The 24,947-nt window shown below is 48.5% G+C and overlaps 1 protein-coding gene across 1 annotated transcript; it reads left to right on the top strand.

Moving 5' to 3' along the window:
* Positions 1–6,572: 6,572 nt before the first annotated feature.
* On the top strand, positions 6,573–24,121 carry NALF2 (NALCN channel auxiliary factor 2; the record flags this gene model as incomplete). Its single annotated transcript, XM_081897888.1, has 3 exons — positions 6,573–7,358; positions 16,725–16,896; positions 18,958–24,121. The coding sequence occupies 3 exons, from the start codon at positions 6,573–6,575 to the stop codon at positions 19,344–19,346; spliced, it is 1,347 nt and encodes a 448-aa protein (XP_081754014.1). The 3' UTR covers positions 19,347–24,121.
* Positions 24,122–24,947: the final 826 nt, after the last annotated feature.

Raw genomic sequence — 24,947 nt, 5'->3', positions numbered from 1 at the left:
CCTGCATCCACCACTTCGCAGGAGCCTCTGCGCAAACTGGAGAAGGGAAGCTTCACAGGCCAGGGGACAACTCTGACAATGGGGCAGCAGCTTCCCATTTTGGCTCAGGTGATGAAGCAGGATATACTGCCCCTGCAATGCAGGAATCACTGACAGATGGCCCCTTTTCTGTCCCCTGCCCTCTTCAATGATATAAAGGGACCCCTGACCATTAGGTCCAGTCGCGGACAACTCTGGGATTGTGTGCTCATCTCGCTTTACTGGCCAAGGGAGCCGGCGTACAGCTTCTGGGTCATGTGGCCAGCATGACTAAGCCACTTCTGGAGAACCAGTGCAGCGCATGGAAACCTTCCTGCCAGAGTGGTACCTATTTCTCTACTTGCACTTTGACGTACTTTCGAACTGCTAGCTTGGCAGGAGTTTTTATGATACAGTGGTACCTTGGGTTAAGTACTTAATTCGTTGGGGACCCTTCCAACTTTATAAGGCAAACCTCTGCCTCTGGGAAATGGATGAAGCTGTGGGGGAATGCTATGCGCTGCTGTCCTGACACCACAACATGGATACGTGGGATGAACTGGTTCAGGAAGAAGACATTCCCCCAAAACTAAGTCAGTGCCCCAAAACTAAGTCAGTGAGGTGTAGTGGTTAGAGTGTCAGACTAAGGACCAGGGAGAGACTGGGGTTCAAATTTTCTTCCAGCAGTAAAGCCCACTGGGAGTGACCTTGGGAGCCAGCCACTGCCTTTTGGCATGACCTACCTAACTGGGAGAGGGATGCGGGTGGCGCTGTGGGTTAAACCACAGAGCCTAAGATTTGCCGATCAGAATGTCGGCAGTTCAAATCCCTGCGACAGGGTGAGCTTCCGTTGCTCGGTCCCAGCTCCTGCCAACCTAGCAGTTCGAAAGCACGTCAAAGTGCAAGTAGATAAATAGGTACCGCTCCGGCGGGAAGGTAAACAGCGTTTCTGTGTGCTGCTCTGGTTCGCCAGAAGCAGCTTCGTCATGCTGGCCACCTGACCCGGAAGCTGTCGTGTTGTGAAGGATTAAATGAGGAGGGGGAGAACAATTAAAGCACCACCTCTAGCTCTTTGGAGGAAAGCTGGGGTGTAAATGCCGTGAGTAAATAAGCTAAATGATGGTAAGATGTAATCTGCACTTCTGGAGGCTGGAAGCCAAGGAGAGTGGTGGGGCTCCTGTCCCTTCAAAAGGAAAATGAGGCTAGGGTTGCCACTCATAAGAACATAAGAAGAGCCAGTGGCCCATCTAGTCCAACATCCTGCTTACACAGGAGCCAACCAGATGGGAAACCCACAAGTAGGATCCCAGCACAACAGCAATTCTTTCCACTTGTGGTTCCCAGCAGCTGGTATTCAGAAGCATTGCTTCCTCCAGCTGTGGAAGCACAGCAGAGCCATTGTGGCTCTTAACCATTGAGAGCCCTCTCCACTATAGTGGGCATCAATGCCGTCTGTGGGAATTTCTTTCATCTTTCACAAATCTCCCGACTGCCATGATCGTGCAACCAACGGAATGACGAGCGAGAGAGGAGAGTTTTTTTCAATCTACTTTCTCCATGCCATGCATCATTTTATAAATTTCTATCGTGTCATATCGTCCTCACCTTTTCTCCAAATTGTCCCAAATTGCTGCAACCTTTTCTCCTTGGGGAGCCACTCCAATTGCCTTGACTGCTTTGCTTGCCCTTTTCTGAACCTATCCCAACTCCACAATATCCTTCCTGAGGTGAGGCGGCCAGAACTCTACACAAATGCACTGTAGATTTGCATAACAGGGCATGATGGTACCTGCAGTTTTCAATTTTCAGTTCCTTTCCTTATGACCCTTAGCATTGAGCTTGCCTTTTTCACAGCCACCAAATACTAGGCCACCTCATTTGGATGAAGAATTTGCAAGAACTCGTCCCTCAAAGATCTTTCAGATACCACCACAAAAATGGGCTACCTAGTCCTTGGTACTTCAAAGGTACTTCAAAGGTTTTGGCCTAAAAAGCCTTATGTGCCTTAGGATCCCAATACAACCCAATTGGAACCGCCCCAGACCCTACGACCATCATTTGAAGCCCTTTTCTGTGCTGCCCTTCCATGGGAGGCCTGCAGGTTGGCCATGTGTGAATAGGGCCTTTTCAGTAGTGGCTCCCACCTTGTGGAATGCTCTCCCCAATGAGAGCTCTCCTGGCACCATCATTACATAACTTTAAGTGCTAGGCAAAAACATTTCTTTTCTGCCAAGCCCTTTTGGCTTTTAATTAATAATAGAATTGTAGATTGTGAAGCGTTCCAGGGCTCATCTAATCCAACCTTTGCAATGCAGGAATCTCAGCTAAAACTCCCCTAACAAGTGGCCATCCAACCTCTGTTTGGAAACCTGCAATTGAGCCACCTTAGTTAACATCAATGGTAATTCTATGATACTATATCTTTAACTCCCAGGCAAAAATAAATAAATAAATAAATAAATAAAACCCTCTTTTGCCAGGTCTTTAGCTTTTAACTATTACCTTTTTTTGCACACATAAGTTTTAATCTAGTTTGTGTGTATATAGATATATATACAGTGGGGGGCGGGAGTATTTGATCCCCTGCTAAATTTTCCCATTTGCCCTCTGATGAAGAAATGGCCAGTCCATAATTTTAATGGTAGGTTTTTTTGTAGCTGTGAGAGACAGAATAACAACAGGAAACCCCCCAGAAACCCAGAAGACAAAAGTCACAGATTGATGTGCATTATAATGAGTGAAATAAGTATTTGATCCCCTATCAACCAGCCAGATGTCAGGCTACCTCGTATCTTCACTGTATGTAATGAGCTAAGATTAGAAGTGCCTGCTGTGGAGGTCTTACCTATAATCCCAGTTCGTTATAGTACAGTGGTACCTCTGGTTACATACTTAATTTGTTCCGGAGGTCCGTTCTTAACCTGAAACTGTTCTTAACCTGCAGCACCACTTTAGCTAATGGGGCCTCCCACTGCTGCCGTGCCGCCGGAGCACGATTTCTGTTCTCAACCTGAAGTGTATGTAACCTGAAGCGTATGTAACCCAAGGTACTACTGTACACCATTATACTAATATCTTTACAAATAAAATAAATTACCCTCTAAGAGACCAAAGGAGCAAGCATACTAGCCATGTTCTTCTCTAGATTAGTTAATTATACTGGAATTGGAAACCTGTTCATAGAATTATTGGATTGCAGAGTTGGAAGGAAGCCAAAGGGTTATCTAGTCCAACCCCGTGCAATGCAGCAACTTTTCCAGCCAAGCTACTATGTGTTTCCTGCAATAAATAACTTTATCATTTGCTTACCAACAGGCGTGTATTTGCAGCAAGCCAAGCCGACTTTCTAACAAGCTGCTCATTCTGCATACCAAAAAGGCTTCCAATAGGTAATCAACCCTGTAATCCCATTGCAATGTATTTATGAATTGCATTTCTATCCCGTCTTTTTCTTGTAAGAGCTCAAGGTGGCATACATGGTTTTTCTGTTCATTTAACCTCCACAATAACCCTGCAAGAGAGGTTAGGCTGAGAGGCAGTGACCAGCCCCCTAAGTCATGCCCAGAGGCTCTCTTGCCTGGGCAGAGATCCCCAGAAAAACACAAAGCAGGGGGAGTAATAGTGGTAATAATTATTATGGTCAAAGACCAATTCAAGACCAAGCAGGGGGAGACATATCTGGGCTCTGAGGCTCCCTCCTATGTCTCACCTGCTGCTCCCCACCTTGAATGGCCTTCTGCAGGATGAAGCTGTTTTAATGCTGTGATGCAATTGCTGTTGATGGGCACTTGGATTAAGGAAAAAAATCATACCATTTTGGTGTTTTACAACTGCTTAATGGATTTTAAAAATGTCAAAGTGATTATTTTGAGTTTGTTGTGCATTTTGAAGAAAGTATTGGTATGAAAAATGCCAAAGCTTTGGGGGAACTGATCATCATTGGGGAGGTTTTTTTTAAGGAAAAGAGGTTTTGAATGGTTCTGTTATTACTATCTGTATTTCAACCACACTGTTTTAATCATAAGCAGCCTTGAGTCCCAGTCTGGGGGGAAAGTGGACTAGGAGAAGGAGAAGAAGTCTAGACAAACCAAAAAGCCAGTGGTGACATAGTGGTTAGAGTGGTTAGCTAGAACCTGAGAGAGCCCAGGATGTGAATCTGCACTCAGCCATGAAGGTCACTTGGTGTGACCTTGGGCCAGTCACTCACTCTGACCCACCTCACAGGGTTATGGAATCATTGAATCTTCTCTGGATTAAACATCCCCAACTCCCTTAACCGTTCCTCATCTGGCTTGGTTTCCACACACACAGCTTTATTGTAGTCCATAGACCCAAAATGCACAGTAAAACAAATGGCATATATCAACAGTTATTAAGAGTGGCTTTGCTAGCCAACAGAGGAGCTTTAGCCCATAGATACTGATTTCTGATTCTTCCTGCCTCTGAGAGAAATTGTGCTGCAACCAGTGAAATAGAATCAGTCTTATCCTCAAAGAGAACTTTAACATAAAAGGAGTCAGCAAATCCAGGTTGTTCTGTTAATATTGGTTTGAATAGAAGCTGTCTAACATGGTTATACAGACTACAGTATAATAAAATGTGTTTCATACATTCAACATCCTGGGAACATGGGCACAGCCACTGCGTCTTAGCCTGTCCTACCTTACATGATTGATGTGAGGTTTAAAAGAGGGAAAGAACCATTATTCCAGCTTGAGATCCTTAGGGGGGGGGGAATGTGGGGTATGTCATTATTATTACATTTAAATTCTCTTTACTATTAATTACAATAAAAATCATTATTATTAAATAATTGTTACAAAAGGAGCGTGTGCATTGATTAAAATCTACATTAAAAATAAAAAATGAAAACTTTTTTAAATCGTTCTTTTCTTTTTTTAAAACTGCATTAAAACATCCCACCCATGAGCAAAAGGCCACAGAAAGCTAAGAATCAATGGCATGGAGAAAAAGGAACAGTTTTTGTTTTGCTTGGCACTTAAAGATGGTGCCAGGTGAGCGTCCCAGGGAAGAACCTTCCGCAGGTGGGGAGCCACTACTGAAAAGGCCTTGTTCTACTGTCACAAATGAAAAATAATAACTTTTATTATCCCCCATCAGAGTGCAAAGTTCAAACAAGCAGGAGTGACTTTCTCAGCTGCTTCAGACTCTCAGATGGGGGAGGCACAGGATGTGATAGAGACCAAACAGAGGGGGACCCACAATTGTCATGATCCCCCCCCCCTCAACCAGCTGGCAGGGGAAATGGACCTCTACAGGTTCTGGGAGGCAGACGAACTGGAAGCGCCCTCCTTTGTAAGGAGGATGCCTTTGAGGGGTGTAGAGGTGCTTCATAGAATACTAGAGTTGGCAGGCACCCCAAGGTTCCTCTCACCCAACCCCATGCAATGCAGGAATCACAGTTAAAGGATCCCTGACGGGTAACCGTCCAAACTCTGCTTTAAAACCTCCAACAAAGGAGAGCTCGCCACCTTCCCAGGGAGTCCCTTCCACAGTCGAGAGAGTGGGCGTCCAGGAAATGTAGGAGCGGCGGCGGCGGCGGCGCGTGCTTCTTGGCCGAAGGCTGGCCGGAGCTGTCCTTTCAGAACCACAGCGCCGGCGGAGAGAGGCTGTCGCGACAATGGAGATGCTCGGGAACCGTCGACGGAAGCCCGAGGCCCTTTCTCCGTCTCTCCCGGGGGAAAAGTTGCCCGGAGAGGGTGCCTGGAAGGGGTAACGGAGGGGGGGTTTCTTGAGGAGAGCCAGATTGGAGGGGGACCCCAGAAGGAGTCTCTGCCCGCTGCCCCACTAGCTGTCCGGCCAAGGGAAGGAGGAAGCGCGCCGCCGGCTCGAGGGGTGTTGGGGCCGGTAGCAAGCAGCGCGCACGCGCCCTCGCGCAGCAGCAGCAGCAGCAGCCCACTCCCCACCCCATTCCTCAAGGTGTTCACGGAAGATGGCGACGGCTTGAAGGCGAGCGATGGGCAGGCGGAGTTCCCCCCGGCGCCAGGCTCCTGCTCCGCGACGCGGCTGTCCGGAGGAGAAGCGGGCGAAGGCGGAGCGGGCGCGCGGCGAGCGATCGGGAGCGAGCCGGCCGGCCAGGCCCCGTCGGAGCTGAGCGGGGATGGGGGGGAGGGGGAGAAGGAGGAGGGCCGAGCGGTGACGGACGGACGGAGCCGGAGCCGGGGGATGCCGACGCGCCGGGGCCGGCCATGGTGAGGGGCCTCCCGTCGGCGGCGACGCAGCACCATGCCCTGCCCGGCGGGAGCCCTTAGCAGCAGCAGCAGCCCCGCGGCGGCAGCGGCAGGAAGAGGCTGGGGGCGCCCTCGGGGCGGGGATCGGCGGCGGAGGGCGCGGCGGCGGACGGGGGGCGCCGCTGCCGCGCGTCGCCTCGTGGCCGGGGATGCTTCTGCCGCCGCCGCCCGTCGTCGCCGAGCCACCATGCCGCGGAGGAGGAGGAGGAGGAGGCCGGTGACATTACCGGGGAGGGGGTGCGGAGAGGAGCCCCGAGAAGGAAGAGGAGCCGGAGCCCCCCCGCCGCCGCCCCCTCCAAAAATATGACCGGCGGCGCCGCCTCCCAGAACCGCCGCCGTTGCATCCGAACCCCGCCGAACCCCCCCGAGAAACCGTGCGCCGACTCGGAGCGGGCCCAGAAATGGCGCCTGTCGCTGGCCTCTCTCCTCTTCTTCACCGTCCTTCTCTCCGACCGCCTCTGGCTTTGCGCCGCCGCCGGGGCCCAGCTCAGAGCCCAGGATAGGAGCGTCGCCCAACCGGAGGCCGCGGTGAGGAGCGGTGGAGGCGCAGCCCCGACAGCGGAGGCGCGGCTCTGCCCCAACCAGGACTTGAGCTCAGCTTGTGGCCAACCGGCCGCGCCTCCCAGACCAGAAGCCGCGGCGGCGAGCAGCCCCGACGGCGCGGCCCCGACGGCGCAGCCCTGCCTGGACTTAAGCTCTGCCTGCAGCCACCGCCGCCTCTTGCAAGGGCCGCCCGGGTCCGCCTTCCCGGCCGCCGCGCCTGCTGAGGCGTCCCCGCCGCAGCTAGCCTTCCTGGAGCGGCACTTCCGCGGCTTGCGGCTCCCTTTCTGCCAAGCCTACACTGTCTGGGACCTGCTGCTGGGCATGGCCGCCGCGGAGAGCCTGGACTGCAGCCTCCGGAGCCTGTTGGCCGACGTGGCAGCGGCGGCAGGCGGGGCGCAGCGCGGGGAGGCCTGCAGCAGCTGTCTCGAGGCCTACCAGAGGCTGGACCAACACGCTCAGGAAAAGTACGAGGAGTTCGAGGAGCTGCTGGAGAAGTACCTGCAGGCCGAGGACTATTCCGTGCGCTCCTGCCTGAGAGACTGCAAGGTAGGGTTGTCGTCGTCATCGTTGCTTCTGTTGTTGTTTGTTAATTACATTTATAGACTGCCCTGTTTTCTCTAAGGAGCTCAGTGTGGCGCACATACCATATTTCTCCCTGTTTTATCCTCACAAGAACCCTGCAAGGTAGGCTGAGAGGCAAAGACTGGCTCCCAAGGTCACACCCAATGAGATTCATGGCCACGTGGGGATTTGAACCCTGGTATCACCCAGCTCATAATTCAGCCCTTTAACCTCTACACCATTATCCAACCCCGAGCAGAAGCTTTTAATGTTTAACAGACTATTGTATTTTAATATTTTGTTCGAAACCGCTCAGAGTGGCTGGGAAAACCCAGCCGGATGGGTGGCGTATAAATAATAGTATTATTAAACACCACACTTGCTCTCACTTGTGAGAATTTGTAGAATGGGGGGTCACCCCAGGAGCTGAGACTGCCTTCCAGGCTCCTTCCTCTCCCATGGAAGGAATCTGGCCTTTCTCTTATTTCATTACATTTATTCATTGCACTTATTTCCACTTTAGGGGCCAGCCCCTCCTCATTTAATCCCTACAACAACCCCGCAAGATAGGTTAGCTTCAGAGAAAGTGTCTGGACCCCAAGGTTGCACCCAGTGAGCTGTAGGGCTGAGCAGCGATTTGAAGCCTGGTTCCTCAGGTCCTCATCCTCATTGATCCCCACAACAACCCTGAGAGGTAGGTTAGACTGACAAGCAGATACTGTGTTCCCCGCCTCCCCGTGAGTTTCCTGGAGTCTGAGAGGGGGTTTGAACCCTGAGCTCTCACAGGTCCATAGTCCAACCTTCTAACCATTATACCACACTGGCTCTCTGGCAGTAAGTTACTTGTTTTGCTTCAGGGATGGCTAGCAGACCCTGTTTTGAGCCCAAGGGTGACTAAGATAACCCCATTTGCCTGCCTACCTTACTCATTTGAAGTACCATGTGAGGCCCCTGTGTGGGAAGAAATGGAGGGGCTGCTGGTCTTGTATCCCTGCTTGAGGGATGAGTCCAGGTTGTGCGGGAGGTAGCATGGCTCGGATCTAGGTGCAGAATCATGGAATTGTAGTCAAAGCACAGGAAAACAGGAAAAGCAGGGGAAACAGAGGGTCAGTGAATTGGGAGAGGTTTGCCATCAGTGGCTGCTAGCCATGATGGCTATGCTCTGCCTCCACCATGAGAGGCAGGAATGCTTCTGAATACCAGTTGCTGGAAACCAACTCTCAGAAGTTCATGTGTCTTCCATAGCACCCAGTTACATTATGGGACTCAGGCAGGAGGCAGTGGTGAGTGGCTGTAAAAGAGGACTGAACAAATTTTTGAAAAGGAGAAAGCTATTGATGGCTGCTGGCCAGAATGGCTGTGCTCTGCCTCTAGTAGGCATCAATGCTTCTGAGTACCAGTTGCTGGAAGCCACCAAAGGGGAGAGTTGCTCTTGTGCTTAGGTCCTCCTTGCAGATCTCCCTTTGGGGTATCCAGTTGGTCACTATGAGAATTCTGGACTAGATGGGCCTTTGGCCTGACCTAGCAGGCTTTTCTTATGCTCTTCTGCTCATGTTCCGCATGCTGGTTTCCCGCAGGCATATGTGCCCCTGTTGCAAGATGCTGCTGGACTCCAACTCCCATCAGCCCCAGTTGTCAGCATGTCTAGAGGTCAGGAAGGAGGGTGGGAGTTGTAGTCCAGCAGCAAGTGAACAGCTCTGTCCTGTGGCAACGTTATTAATGCTATCATTATTAATTAAATATACCGTACTAGTCTCAAAGTGACATATAATATTTTAAAGGAATGAACAAACATAAATACATGAAACCATTTTTTTAATTAAAAAAAAATCAGCTGTGTATGAATCTCAGCTTATTGCTGATATATACAGTGGTACCTCGGGTTACATACGCTTCAGGTTACAGACTCCGCTAACCCAGAAATAGTACCTCGGGTTAAGAAGTTTGCTTCAGGATGAGAACAGAAATTGTGCTCCAGCGGCACAGCAGCAGCAGCAGGCCCCATTAGCTAAAGTGGTGCTTCAGGTTAAGAACAGTTTCAGGTTAAGAATGGACCTCCAGAATGAATTAAGTACTTAACCCGAGGTCCCACTGTACTGCAAATAAAAGCAATAATATACAGTGAGGGGGGAAAGTATTTGATCCCCTGCTAAATTTGCCCATTTGCCCTCTGACGAAGAAATGACCAGTCTATAATTTTAATGGTAGGTTTATTGGACCTGTGAGAGACAGAATAACAACAGGAAAACCCCCCAGAAACCCAGAAGACAAAAGTCAGAGACTGATGTGCATTATAATGAGTGATAAAAGTATTTGATCCCTTTGCAAAAGATGACTTAGTACTTGGTGGCAAAACCCTTGTTGGCAATTACAGAGGTCAGACGTTTCTTGTAGGTGGCCGCCAGGTTTGCACACATCCTAGGAGGTACCGTATTTTTCGCTCTAGAAGATGCACCAGACCATAAGACACACCTAGTTTTTGGAGGAGGAAAACAAGAAAAAAATATATTCTGAATCTCAGAAGCCAGAACAGCAAGAGGGATCATTGCACAGTGAAAGCAGCAATTCCTCTTGCTGTTCTGGCTTCTGGGAGAGCTGCGCAGCCTGCATTCGCTCCATAAGACGCACACACATTTCCCCTTACTTTTTAGGAGGGAAAAAGTGAGTCTTATAGAGCAAAAAATACGGTATTTTGTCCCACTCCTCTTTGCAGATACTCACCAAGTCAGTAAGATTTCGAGGCTGATGTGTAGCTACTCAAACCTTCAGCTCCCTCCACAGATTTTTGATGGGATTAAGGTCTGGAGACTCGCTAGGCCACTCCAGGACCTTAATGTGCTTCTTCTTGAGCCACTCCTTTGTTGCTTTGGCCATGTGTTTTGGGTCATTGTCATGCCGGAATACCCATCCTCGACCCATTTTCAATGCCCTGGCTGAGGGAAGGAGGTGCTCACCCAAGATTTGACAATACATGGTCCTGTCCATCGTCCCTTCAATGCAGTGAAGGTGTCCTGTCCCCCTAGCAGAAAAACACCCCCAAAGCATAATATGTTTGACGGTGGGGATGTTTGATGGTGGGGATGGTGTTCTTGGGGTCGTAGGCAGCATTTCTTCTCCTCCAAACACGGCGAGTTGCATTGATGCCAATGAGCTCAATTTTGGTCTCATCTGACCACAACACTTTTACCCGGTTCTTCTCTGGGTCATTCAGATGTGCATTGACAAACTGCACACAGGCCTGTACATGTGTTGTCTTGAGCAAGGGGACCTTGCGGGCTCTGTAAGATCTCAGTCCTTCACGGCGTAGTGTGTTACCAACTGTTTTCATGGTGACTATGGTCCCAGCAGCCCTGAGATCATTGACAAGTTCTCCCTGTGTAGTTCTGGGCTGCTTCATCACTGTTCTCATGATCACTGCAAATCCACGATATGAGATCTTGCATGGAGCTCCAGACCGAGGGAGGTTGACAGTTATTTTGTGTGTCTTCCATTTGCAAATTATTGCACCAACTGGGTGACAACAGTTCTCACCAAACTACTTGGCAATAGTCTTGTAGCCCAGTCCAGCCCTGTGCAGGTCTACAATCTTGTCCCTGACATCCTTGGGCAGCTCTTTGGTCTTGGTCATGGTGGCTACTTTGGAATCTGCTGGGTTGATTGCTTCTGTCGACAGGTGTCTTCTGTACAGGTACAGTGGTACCTCGGGTTACATACGCTTCAGGTTACATACATTTCAGGTTACAGACTCCGCTAACGCAGAATAGTGCCTCGGGTTAAGAACTTTGCTTCAGGATGAGAACAGAAATCACGTGGCAGCGGCGCAGCAGCAGCCGGAGGCCCCATTAGCTAAAGTGGTGCTGCAGGTTAAGAAGAGTTTCAGGTTAAGAACGGACCTCCGGAACAAATTAAGTACGTAACCAGAGGTACCACTGTACTATAACGAGGTGGGATTATAGGTAAGACCTCGACAGCAGGCACTTCTAATCTCAGCTCATTACATACAGTGAAGATACCAGGTAGCCTGACATCTGGCTGGTTGATAGGGAATCAAATACTTATTTCACTCATTATAATGCACATCAATCTCTGACTTTTGTCTTCTGGGTTTCTGGGGGTTTTCCTGTTGTTATTCTGTCTCTCACAGCTACAAAAAAACCTACCATTAAAATTATGGACTGCTCATTTCTTCATCAGAGGGCAAACGGGCAAATTTAGCAGAGGATCAAATACTCCCCCCCCCCCACTGTATATCTATATACACACAAACTAGATTAAAACTTATCATATGTGCAAAAAAAGGTTGTAGTTAAAAGCCAAAGACCTGGCAAAATAGGATTTTATTTATTTATATTTGCCTGGGAGTTAAAGATATAGTATCATAGAATTACCATTGATGTTAACTAAGGTGGCTCAATTGCAGGTTTCCAAACAGAGGTTGGATGGCCACTTGTTAGGGGTGTTTTAGCTGAGATTCCTGCATTTCAAGGGTTGGATTAGATGAGCCCTGGAACGCTTCAGGCCCTACAATTCTATTATTAATTAAAAGCCAAAAGGGCTTGGCAGAAAAGAAATGTTTTTGCCTAGCACTTAAAGTTATGTAATGATGGTGCCAGGAGAGCTCTCATTGGGGAGAGCATTCCACAAGGTGGGAGCCACTACTGAAAAGGCCCTATTCACACATGGCCAACCTGCAGGCCTCCCATGGAAGGGGAGCACAGAAAAGGGCTTCAAATGATGGTCATAGGGTCTGGGGCGGTTCCAATTGGGATGTATTGGGATCCGAAGGCACATAAGGCTTTTTAGGCCAAAACCTTTGAAGTACCTTTGAAGTACCAAGAACTAGGTAGCCCATTTTTGTGGTGGTATCTGAAAGATCTTTGAGGGACGGGTTCTCGCAAATTCTTCATCCAAATGAGGTGGCCTAGTATTTGGTGGCTGTGAAAAAGGCAAGCTCAATGCTAAGGGTCATAAGGAAAGGAACTGAAAATTGAAAACTGCAGGTACCATAATGCCCCATTATGCAAATCTACAGTGCATTTGTGTAGAGTTCTGGCCGCCTCACTTCAGGAAGGATATTGTGGAGTTGGGATAGGTTCAGAAAAGGGCAAGCAAAGCAGCCAAGGCAATTGGAGTGGCTACCCAAGGAGAAAAGGTTGCAGCAATTTGGAACAATTTGGAGAAAAGGTGAGGACGATATGACATGATAGAAATTTATAAAATGATGCATGGCATGGAGAAAGTGGATTGAAAGAAGCTCTCCTCTCTCGCTCGTCATTCCGTTGGTTGCGCGATCATGGCAGTTGGGAGATTTGTGAATGATGAAAGAAATTCCCACAGACGGCATTGATGCCCACCATAGTGGAGAGGGCTCTCAATGGTTACTAGCCACAATGGCTCTGCTGTGCTTCCACAGCTGGAGGTACCAATGCTTCTGAATACCAGCTGCTGGGAACCACAAGTGGAAAGAATCGCTCTTGTGCTGGGATCCTACTTGTGGGTTTCCCATCTGGTTGGCTCCTGTGTAAGCAGGATGTTGGACTAGATGGGCCACTGGCTCTTCTTATGTTCTTATGAGTGGCAACCCTAGCCTCATTTTCCTTTTGAAGGGACAGGAGCCCCACCACTCTCCTTGCCTTCTAGCCTCCAGAAGTGCAGATTACATCTTACCATCATTTAGCTTATTTACTCACGGCATTTACACCCCAGCTTTCCTCCAAAGACCTGGGGGTGTTGCTTTAATTGTTCTCCCCCTCCACATTTAATCCTTAATAACACGACTGTGAGGTGAGTGAGGTGAGTTATGCTGGTGGAAGGTGGCAACAGGCCCCTAAGGTCACACCCAGCAAACTTCGTGGCCAAGTGGGAATTTGAACCCTGGTCTCCAGGTCCTAGGCCTCATTTAATCCCCACAACAACCCTGTTAGGTAAGGTAAAGGTATCCCTGACCATTAGGTCCAGTCGTGGCCGACTCTGGGGTTACGGCGCTCATCCCGCTTTATTGGTCGAGTGAGCCAGCTTACAGCTTCCGGGTCATGTGGCCAGCATGACTAAGTCTCTTCCGGCGAACCAGAGCAGCACACAGAAATGCCGTTTACCTTCCCGCCGGAGCGGTACCTATTTATCTACTTGCACTTTGACGTGCTTTCGAACTGCTAGGTTGGCATGAGCTGGGACCGAGCAACAGAAGCTCACCCCGTCGCAGGGATTTGAACTGTCGACCTTCTGATCGGCAAATCTTAGGCTCTGTGGTTTAACCCACAGCGTCACCCGCATCCCTCACCCTGTTAGGTAGGTCATGCCAAAAGGCAGTGGCTGGCTCCCAAGGTCACTCCCAGTGGGCTTTACTGCTGGAAGAAAATTTGAACCCCCGTCTCTCCCTGGTCCTTAGTCCGACACTCTAACCACTACACCTCACTGATGCCAGGGAGGCGGCACCGACTTAGTTTTGGGGGGAATGTCTTCTTCCTGAACCAGTTCATCCCAAGTATCCATGTTGTGGTGTCAGGACAGCAGCACATAGCATTCCCCCACAGCTTCATCCGTTTCCCAGAGGCAGAGGTTTGTCTTATAAAGTTGGAAGGGACCCCAACAGTCATCTAGCCCTGCAGTGCAGGAATCACAGCTTTATTGTATGTTAAAAATGGGTGGGGACCACATATCTCTCTATCCCCATTGTCTGATCCTTTGCAAGGAAGTGATTCAGAGAGAAGGAAGTCCTTCATGCAGCACAGAGTTAAGCTGTGGAACTCCCTCCTACAGGATGGTTTTAAAAGAGGATTAGGGAAATCCTCTTATGATTCTTCAGTGCTGCTCTATCTGCCTGCTCCTCCCTTGAAAAGCAGAGCCGCCTCCTTCATTTCTTCCGCACATATTTGCATTGCAGCATTTCAATTTATTCGATACTTGCTCTTCAAATACTCCTGAGTATAGAAATGTAACTATAAAATATACATGGATTAAAATGGAACAATAAAAACAACAATATAATTCTGAGAAGCAAAGCAACCCCCACCAACACCCGCAAAAAAAGAAAAAGAAAATTATCCTTTAAAGACAGCAGTTATTGGGAATTGCAATTTTATTGCGGTCAGAGCATCTGGATTGGGTCTGTCTCATAAATCATGAATGCAGGGAAATGAGCACTGCTAATGAGATGTTTGAGCATCTGTGCAAGCTCAGCACACACGGTAGCCCTTCAAGGCAGGCTAGAGAAGAGTTCACTCTCTTAGGCAGCACAACCTGTGGGTGGGGCAGGTCCACACCTCACATTTCCATGAGTTTTATAGCATCTTCCAGGGATGCTTTAGTTGTGATTCCTGCATTACGGGGGGGGGGGGTTGGACTGGATGGCTGTTGGGGCACCTTCCTTACAACTCTACATTGATTGTTCTCAAGCAGAGTTTGAATGGCCACCTGTCAGGGATTCTTTAGTGGTGATTCCTGCATTTCAAGGGGTTGGTCCCAATTACCCTTCTGGGGGTCCCTTCCAGCTCTACAATTCTATGAATTGCATAGGAAGCAGGATTGCCCGTCATTTCCCTTCGAAAGCCGCCAGTTTCCTTCTCCTGCTGGGAAATCCTGGTCCAGCCGCAACACTCAGCTCATGGCTGCCATGGCAACCACATCTGCTTCCCAGAGAAATGTGCAGGATGCATGTGGGGGTGGGCACGTCAGGGCAGCGCAACCAAGTTTGGGGGAGTGAGCGAGCGAGTGGTAGCCACAAGCAAAGGACGGGAAGGGAGGAAACAGCCCCTCTCAAAACTTCCCCTTCTCTAGCGTCACCGAAAAAGAGGCAAGAAGGATATCCCCACCACCACAAACATTTGGAGCCTGACGCTCCTTATTGATGGTGTCGTTGCTAAATGAAGCCCTTTATTGATGGTGGTGTTAGCATTATTTTTTAGTGCATTTATTCACTGGTTTACATAATGTAGAATCATAGAATCATAATGTAGAATCATGCCTGGTTGGAAGGAGACCCTGAGGGCCATCTAGTCTAACCCCCTTCAGTGCACAGATTGCAACAAAGGAATCCCTGACAGATGGCCATCCAGACCCTAGTTAGAAATCTCCAGTGAGGAGATTTCTCCAAAGAGAGTTGATGTTCTTAGATCATAGAACTGGAAAAGGACAGTGAGGGTCATCTAGTCTAAACTTGCAACGCAGGAATTTCCGTTGCAACGCAGGAATCACAGCTGTGCTATATTACTGTGCTACTCCATTATAACATGACTCCATTTCTTGATGAAGACGTTATCTTGCTGTCCACCAACTCTGGTTCTCACAATATATGGAAGCTTAACCATGCATAACTACATCCCAGATTTTAGTTATCCATTCTCTCCTGAATGGAGTTATCACACACCCACACCCATTTTGACAGATAATGAAATCAAACATGAAACGAAGCAGGATGATGGTGCAGAAAGGAGTGTAGAGAAAGCTAGACAAAGGAGAAGGGGGGGGGAGAGAAAGAGGCTGCCGGCAGTGGGGAGGGTAGCATTTGGAAGCAAATACTGTAACTGTAGTAGAGCACCATTATTTGTAAAGCCAGGGGCAATATTTTGAGAGAGAAAGGAAATGCTCTGGTGCCAACTTGAACTGTGTCATGCAGAGGAAAGTTTAAAAGATAGATTTTATTTACCCTCTGTGGGACCTGTGCACATTAACTAACTACTAAGAGGAGATACCGTGGAGCTTTATTTCTTATTCCTAACCTCTGTGCTTATACTTTGAATTGGTAGCAAAAATGAGTGTGTTCCGGTTAGGTTTCAACTGCTCAGCCTAGTGTTCAAACGTAGGAGCAAGAGGCAGCAGCGTCACCTGCTAGACCCTGGACCCCCACAATCAGCGAAGGCTGAAATATTACAGGAAAAAGACCAGCACGAGAAGCTCTCATGACCATAACTTGTAAACAGGGCATTTAGCAGAAGAGTTTGAGGGGGATGCCTGGAATGCTGTCTCACAGGGTCCGTGGGACCAAGAGACATGGATGGTGAGGGAGCTGCTGCAGTGATCTGCAGCACCTGTTCTGTTTGTCTGCCTGACTGAGAACGTGCAAAAGTCCAGGTCCAGAGGCATTCCTTTATTCCTCAATGGTTAGGGGCATTTGAACACTGTGAGAACAAGATGCTAGACCGGCTGGGCCATTGGCCTGATGCACGAGAGGTTCTCTTACGTTTATTCCAAATCCAGTTGCAGGGGTGCTGGGTTTACATTCTTTCTGCACAGTGTTTCTCTTTATTCCTACCTTCAGAGCATGCAAGGCTGCTCCCTGTTGCGTCCACACCTGTGTCAACCTTGTGGATCCCATTTTTCTAAAGCCCCCTTCTCCTTCCGCCCTTCCTGCAGGCTGTCTACAAGGCATGGCTGTGCTCTGAGTACTTCAATGTGACCCAACTGCAGTGCCAACACCGGATCCCATGCAAGCAATACTGCCTGGAGGTGCAAACAAGATGTCCCTTCGTCTTGCCCGACAATGACGAGCTGATCTATGGAGGGTTGCCTGGCTTCATCTGCACAGGTGAGGCTTAGAATCTATGTTATAGAATCAGAGAACTGTAGAGTGAGGCAGTGCCCCCAGGTGTCATCTAGTCTAACCTCCTTCAATGCAGAAATCTCAGCTCAGAAATCCCTGACAGATAGGCATCCAACTTCTGCTTATGAACCTCTACGGATGGAGAGCCCACCACCTTCATTATAGAATTGTAGAATTGGAACCTGAGAGTCATCTATTCCAACCCCTTGTAATGCAGGAGTTGCAGCTGGATAATCCTTGGCAGACACCATCCAACCTCTGCTTAAGAACTTCCAATGAAGGACAGCACACCACCTTCCGAGGGAGTCTATCCTACTGTCAAACAGCTTGTATGCCCTGATCATTGGGATTGTTGGATTTGTATATTTGGACAAAATATATTCTGCTTGTCCAAGATACTATCCCCAGGGAGTTAGCCTTGGACTTGTCCAAAGCCTGCCTAGTGTTGTTGGTTTTTTAAAAAAAAATAAAGATATTAACACAATTACCAACCCAAAAGTGAAGTAGCAGGGTATTGCATCAATCCATATCCAAAGCAAGCAAGCAAACAATAAATGAAAAGAGAAAGAAATGGTGAGACACACCGATAAAAATTGATACATTCCTACTTCCCAAGTTGGCATGGATGGTAAATGTTGAGCATCTGTGTCCAAAGCACTGGAAATGAAAGTCCCACCAGGTGGCATAGAAGCCTCCTGGATCCCCTAGCCTGGAAACACATAGCTTATGTGTCATTTTTTCTACAAAAGCCAAAGTCCTTAAGTTCTTATACCACCCAGCCAAATGCATATTTTTCAAGCTTTTCCACTGCTGGCCCATTGAAACCCTAGCACTACAGGGGGTTGCAGCAGATGACCATTGGGGTCATAGCTGGCAAGCGTCCCTTATTTAGAGGGACAGTCCCTTATTCCAGCACCATGCCCTGCTGCTGTCCCTTAAATTTCCCGAGTTTCAAAGGAAGCAGCTCCTCTCCCTCCCTCCCTGCTGGACAGGGAGGAGGGAGGCTCCAACTGTGTTGCTTGGCTGCCCGGCCCACCCCCCTCCGGCCTCCTCTCACCAGCCTCAGCCCCTGGAAGCCCCTCCCCGCCGGGACTGATGGGATCCTCGGGCCCTTCCGCTGCCATCCTCCTTGCGGCCGCCAAACTGAGCGTCTCTGCCTGGAGCCTCCCCTCTGCCCGTCGCTCCCACTCCCGCTTGGCCGTACTGCAGCTGTGCCGCCGAAAGACCCGGATGAGATGGGCAGCCTGGCATGGCCTATGAATTGCTGAGGAGCCTTGAGAGGAGAGCGAGGGCAACCATAGAGAAAGCAGTTCAGAGAGAGGAGGAAGTGGAGGTGGAGGCACGGGCAGGTGTTCCAAGGGCTACAAGGGAAGGACCATAAGCACTTCTCCCATAGATTTGTAGTGGTAGACTAGCATAAATGGTCTGATCTGCGGATTTCCTTCAGGTATCCCCCCCCTCTTCCCACCCCACCTGATGGAATTGAGAGCTGCAGATGGAGCACGAGAGAAAAGATACAGAACTGCAGCAGCATCTTCGTAGCTTAGACTTCGTTTTGCACAATAAGTGGTTGCTGCTTGTAGTTATTTAATTGCAGTGTTTCATCTGCTGGTGTCTTGAGCAGCAACCTCTGGAAACGAAGGGCTAAAAACTGGCGCTGCTCTCCAAAATTATCTGGTCCCTTTTAACTTCGTATTTCAGTTGGTTTACTAAAATCACTTATTTTGGCTGCTGGTCCCTTATTTTCAAATCTGTAAGTTGACAGCTATGATTGGGGTCCCTTCCAACTCTTCAGTTCTATGATTAAGGGCTTAAATTCACCCTGTTGATTTCCCATGCCTTGTGCATTAGTATAGAAAGGAAGCCACATTCCCTCCAACTTCTTGCTTCTTGCTTTTTTTTACTGCCTATTTGAGGGTTCCTATAGTGCAACCCTGGTTTCCTGTACACCAGTGAGATCTCCTGAAGGTAGCGTTTAGCAGACCTGTGCCATTTCTGATGCCACCTCTTCCTTCTCCTCCTTTGTTTCTGTTCCCATTCTGCCAGGGTTGCTAGAGAGGGAGCTGCCTGACCAGGAAGCCAAGTGCTGTGATGTGCGGTGGGACTCCTGCGACCGGCACCTGGAAGGCTATCGCAATGCATCTGCCAAATCAGAGCCATTCCACGACCAACACCACAACACCCCCCATCACCACCAGCAACGGCAGCAGCAGCACTACAACCTCTACTATCACCACACCCAGTACCACCACCACCACCCGTCCCTGCTGCCAGTGTCTGCAGGGTCCCGCCTCAGCAACAGCAAGATCCGGTTCTGCGTCCTGGTCCTGATGCTCCTCCACACCATGGTGTCCTTCTCGAGCGTGCACAGCAGCGGGGGACTAAGCTTGGGGGCCTACCCCACCATGGATGAGACCCTCGCAAGGGACGAGTGAACCTCCTTTGCAAGGCAGGGAAAAAGGAAACCTCCAGCTCTTTTCTCACCTGGAGGAAAGAAGGGGTTTGGGTGGGCACAATGAAGCTCTCCCTACAGTGGCGGGGGCGGTGGCACAGGACTGGGGGTGACACAGACAAAGCCACCCCAACACAGAGCCCCCTCCCACCCCCCAGAGCAGGTCGTCGCAGGCCCCGCCCTGCAGTGGGTGAGTCTCTGAAGCGTTTGGGGGGCTGTGGGAACAAGCGATTGTTCAATAGCAGGCTTCAGACTGGGCCTTTGGGGGGAAAATGGCTCAGTGAATAGCAGGCCTTAGGCTAGGTCTCTGGGGGGGGAAATGGCTCAGTGAGCAGCAGGCCTTAGGCTGGGCCTCTGGAGAACAGAGTTATGTCAGCAGGAGGCCTCAGGCACGGCCTCTGGAGAAAAGGGTTTGATCGGCTGCAGACCTCAGGCTGGGTCTCTGCAGGGAAAAATGGTTCTGTCGGCAGCAGGCCTCAAGCTGTCGGCCTTCAGCCTCATAGAGGCTCAGAGGCTGAGGAAAGGCCCACAGTGGGGCTTGGAAAGAACTGCCTTCTTAGGAAAGGCAACCCCCCCCCCCCGGCCCACCAAGGGCCACTTCTCTGGCCGCCACCACACATAACATGTCTCGTTTATGGGGCCACAGTGATCTCTTCCCCATACTGGGTAACTTGCCCTAGGGGCAAAAGAAACGGCTTGGCAGAGATCCGTTGTTTTTTTTCCCCTCCCCCATCATCCTCTAAGCCCAATCCAAACTAATTGTGATGGTGCACTGCCCTGCTGCCCCCTGCCCCCACCTGTAGGACCCTCCATCAGTCACTAATAATTCCCAAGCAACCTTTTCAGTCCTCTTGGTCAAGCCATGTTATGTGATGGGTTGGCTCTTCAGCATTGCAATGGGTTGGACTAGATGGCGCTTGGGTTCCTTCCAGCTCTACTATGATACGGTTTTTCAAGTGGGATTCTCTTGCTCCTTAAAGAGGTTAAATTGAGGGCATGCGTGCATCACCCTTGTCCTCCAGGAGATGTCCTAGGACATGCCACCAACAGCAGGTCCACTCCTGCTCCTCCTCCCACCCCCGCTGGTGTGGTCCAATTTTTCCATTTTTGGAACTGGTTTGGCAATCACTGGGAGTTCCCTCATATTTGAAGTGAGAGCTTATTGGCAGAACTGCAGCTTGGAAGGGAAAGGGTTAAATTTATAGAATGGTATAATTGGAAAGGGTCCCAAGGGTCTTCTAGTAAAATCCCTGCAATGCAGGAATCCAATACAGTAAATCACTCCTGCCTTCCCACTTTCTGTGATCCTGATATTGATTTTAAAAAAACCCCACACCCTTTCCATTGCTGCTAGCCAGGCTTTTTAAAGAAACCATTTTTTAAATGAAGTCTTTAAAGTCAGGTCTCGTTTGGCCCAGAACGGTCAAGAGACAGATTCCCCTTTTGAACGTTGAGTTTCTCCTTGTTATTTGAACTGTCCCTGCTCTGCTAAAGAGAATTTTCCCCAAAGTTCATCCAGTAATCATAGTATCATCATCATCATCACCACCACCATCATCATCATCATAAAGAATCCCCAACAGATAGCCATCTATCTCATGTTTAGAAAGGAGAGTCCATCTACCACCTTCTAACAGTTCTTACCCATTGAAAGTTCTTCCTAATGTTTAGTTGGAACCTTCTTTCTTGAAATTTAAATCCTTTGGTTTGGATCCTCACCTCTGGAGCAGCAGAAAACAAGCTGGCTCCATCTTCCCTGTGACAGCCCTTCAGATATTTGAAGGGCTCTTATGTGGCCTCTCAGTCTCCCCTTCTCCAACTCCCTCAGCTGTTCCTCACAAGGTTTGGTTTCAAGACCCTTAATCATCTTGGTCACTCTCCTCTGCAAACCTTCCAGCTTGCCAAATTCCTTAAACCTGGGTGCCCAGAACCAGACACAGGATTCCAGGTGGGGTCTGATCAAGGCAGAATAGAATGGTGCTATTCTTTCCCTTGTTCTGGACTCCATAGATTTCTGTTGATGCAGCCTAGAATTGCATTAGCCGTTTTTGCTGCTGCATCACACTGTTGATTCATGTTAAGTTTGTGGCCTGTTAAGACCCCATTTTTTTACATGTACAGCGGTACTTCAGTTTAAGAACAGTCCAGTTTAAGAACGATTCGGTTTACAAACTCTGCAAAACTGAAAGTAGTGTCCCGGTTTGCGAACTTTACCTCGCTCTAAGAACAGAATCCAAACGGTGGAAGGGCACCGGTGGCGGGAGGCCTTATTAGGGAAAGCGCACCTCAGTTTAAGAATGGTTTTGGTTTAAGAATGGACTTCCAGAACAGATTTAGTTCATAAACTGAGGTACCACTGTATATGCACAGTTTTGTGTTTCTTTTAAAGTTATTTTGGGTATTTTTTGTCTTTCACATCAAGGCGAGAGGTTGGGGGGCAATGGGTCATCTGTCAGGACTTTAGCTAAGATTCCTGCATTGCAGGGGGTTGGATGAGATGGCCCTTGGAGGATACCTTCCAACTCTATGATTCTATGAAATCCGACTTTCTCCCATCATTTGTGATGCAGAGAAAATGCTTCTGCCTCTATTTTCCAGTTCTTTGGAACTGTTTACTACAGCCCGAATGAGACAAGGCAGGTTGCACAGGGCCCTGACTCCAAGGTCTTGATTCTGCTGTTACTACCACCTCACCTCCTGGCTGGTGGTGTTTGCATTTTTGTTTAAAACCTGCCTTTTCAGTGCAAAAATGTGTTTAGAGCCCTATCATTTTCTGCCCCAAGTTGTGTCTGTTCATTTGATGGTTGGCAATACAAACACTGTCACCTTCTGAGAAGGACATGGCTTTACCGTGATACTCTCCAGTCCAAGAATACAGCAGTACCCACCCACCCATCCCCAATTTTTAGTCACCCTAAAAAGGCACTTCTAACTTTTCCTCCATGTCCAAGAGGACATTTCTGGAGAAGCATCCCCCAGGAAGCATTGCAGTGGGTTGGACTGGATGACCCTTGGGGCACCTTCCAGCTCTACAATTCTATGATTTAAAGTTCTAGTCCTTAAACCAAACAAGCTGGAGGTGGGAGGTGGCCAGGCAGCCAATGGAACTGGCAAGGGCAATTGGGTGGGGGGGGGGTGCTCTGATCTAGTATTCAAAATGTGTTGTGTGGGTTCATTTTAAATGTTGCTTTACAATGCTTGTTTTATATATTTTTATTTTAATGATCTCATTTGAAAATACTTCAAGGGCCTTTGTGGTGGACTAGAGCCCCAGCACATTGAAACAATGCCTGCCTCTTCTTGTCACTCCACTGAGTGAGATCTGGTGAGCTAAGAGAGGTTGGGGGGATGTCATTCAGAGACCCGGGGCCTGGTTGCTGCTGAACCCTTCTCAAGTGCTTGTAGGCACCAAGGCCAGGCCTGCCATGGGGGAAAACAAGTCATTTTTTACAGTACATAGTGGTGAGGTTTAAAAGATTAAAGTCATGTTGCTGAAGTCAACATTTTAAAACCTCCTTTCTACTCTCTCCCTGCCTTGTTTCTGTCCTACTTTCTCCTTTCTGGGCTCATCCACACTTTTGCTTACCCCATGTTTTGATTGTGTCATGTGCCAATTAATTTCCTCCAGGTCCGAGAGCTTTTCTCATTTTTTCCACTGCTGTGCCTTGCAAAAAGTCTGATCTTAACTGCTGAATTGGATCTCACCAGATGTGTGGAAGTGTTGCTTAACAGAGGGCTTGTCTACCCTTTTGCTTGCCCCATATTTCATTCATATCGTGCTGCTATTCGTTCCCATGATTCTGAGACTTCTTGTTGTTGATCCACCGCTGTGCCTTGTGAAAATCTGATCTTATCCACTGAATTAAAGATCATAGAAAAAAATTATAGAATTGTATGGTTGGAAGGGATTCCAGGGGTCATCTAGTCCTATCCCTTGCAATGCAGGAATCACAACTAAAGCATCCCTGACAGATGGCCATTCAACCTCTGCTTAAAAACCTCCAATGAAGGAGAGTCCACCACCTCCCAAGGGAGTCTGTTCTACTGTCAAACAGCTCTTACCCTCAAAGTTATTTGCTCAGTTAAGCAAAATCTCTGGATTTTCTACATGTCTGATAAAGATCTGATTCAGAGGTAAGATTGGATTTATGCAAGGTGTGGCCACAGAACAAGAAACTAGGAATTAATTGATACACAATACAATCCAAATATGGGTCGAGTGGAAGTGGTGGAGGAGCCCTTAAGCAAAATCTCTCTTTGGACTTTCAGTATAGCTGGCAAAATGTCATTTGGTAAGTGGTACTGGATTTTCGCAAGGAGCAACCGTGGAATAATGAGAAAAGCTCTAGGATCCAGAGGAATTATTGGGGCACAATATAATCCAAATAAGGGTCTAGTTAAAGTGCAGACGAGCCAACTGTCATAATAAAGCGACTGTGTCTTTGGAAGGGGGTGGGACAGTTTTCTTACGCCACTTGACACACTGTGCTTCATCTTTAGAACTTTTTTGCACTAGTTCCTATTACATTTATTTTCCAAAAACAGTTTGGGAGTTGAGGGAGGGGGGGAGGGGGAAAAACCAACCCAAACAACAAAACCATGCTATAATTCAGTTGTATTAAAACTATTATCCTACTCTGTGTTTTCAGTAGTCTCTGTACCTGTAACGCTTTCAGTTCCATTGTATTTTGGATCAGGGGTTTTCTCTGCTCCTTGTTTAACCCAGTAAAGAAATAAAATGTTAAGAATTGATGATAACTTTCCCTCCTGGTGCATTATTTCAGCTTTGCAAGTTGAGTTTCCACTTCCACATAGTAAAATATCAACCATTAAAACCTTCCCTAGACAAAGCAGCCTTCAGATTCTTCTACAAGTTGTGTAGTTCTTTATCTCCTTGACATCTGTTGGGAGGGCGTTCCACAGGGAAGGTGCCACCACCAAGAAGGCCCTCTGCCTGGTTCCTGTAACCTCCCTTCTCACAATGAGGGATTTGCCAGAAGGTCCTTGGAGCTGGACCTTAGTGTCTAGGCTGAACAATGGGGTAGAGATACTCCTTCAGGTATACAGGGCTGAAGCCATTTAGGGCTTTAGGTCAGCACCAACACTTTGACTTGCACTTGGAAACATACAATAAAAACAAAGGCATACAATAAAAACCATATAAAAATGTTAAAACAGGTATCAATCATTGTGGAAGGATATCTTCTTCCTCGCCTGGCAGAATAGAAAATATTTCAGCAGCAGTTTAGAAGTTGTCACAAAAGGCAACTGCTGAATCTCCAGTGGCAGGGAGTTCTATGTGCAGAGGCTTTGTTTCTTGTTATCAGATGAACCTTACCAATTGGGGAAATGTCCAATAATGCTCCTGCAGATGATCTCATTGATCATGCTTCCTTGGAGGTTTTGAAATACGGGTTGGATGGCCATCTGTCGGGGATCATTTAGCTGTGAATCCTGAATTAAATGGCCCTTGGGGTTCCCTTGCAATGCTACAAAACTACGATAAAGGCAACCCAGGCTGGCAGGCTGAGCCAGGTGTATGATGCTTCATTTCCCCCGAAAGCTGGGCGCCTGCCAATCAGCT

Source organism: Podarcis melisellensis (genome assembly GCF_964234715.1).
Source record: "Podarcis melisellensis genome assembly, chromosome: Z".
In the NCBI taxonomy this organism is placed as follows: Eukaryota; Metazoa; Chordata; class Lepidosauria; order Squamata; family Lacertidae; genus Podarcis; species Podarcis melisellensis.
Note: the sequence above shows the minus strand (reverse complement) of the source record. Positions and strands in the feature narration are given on the sequence as shown.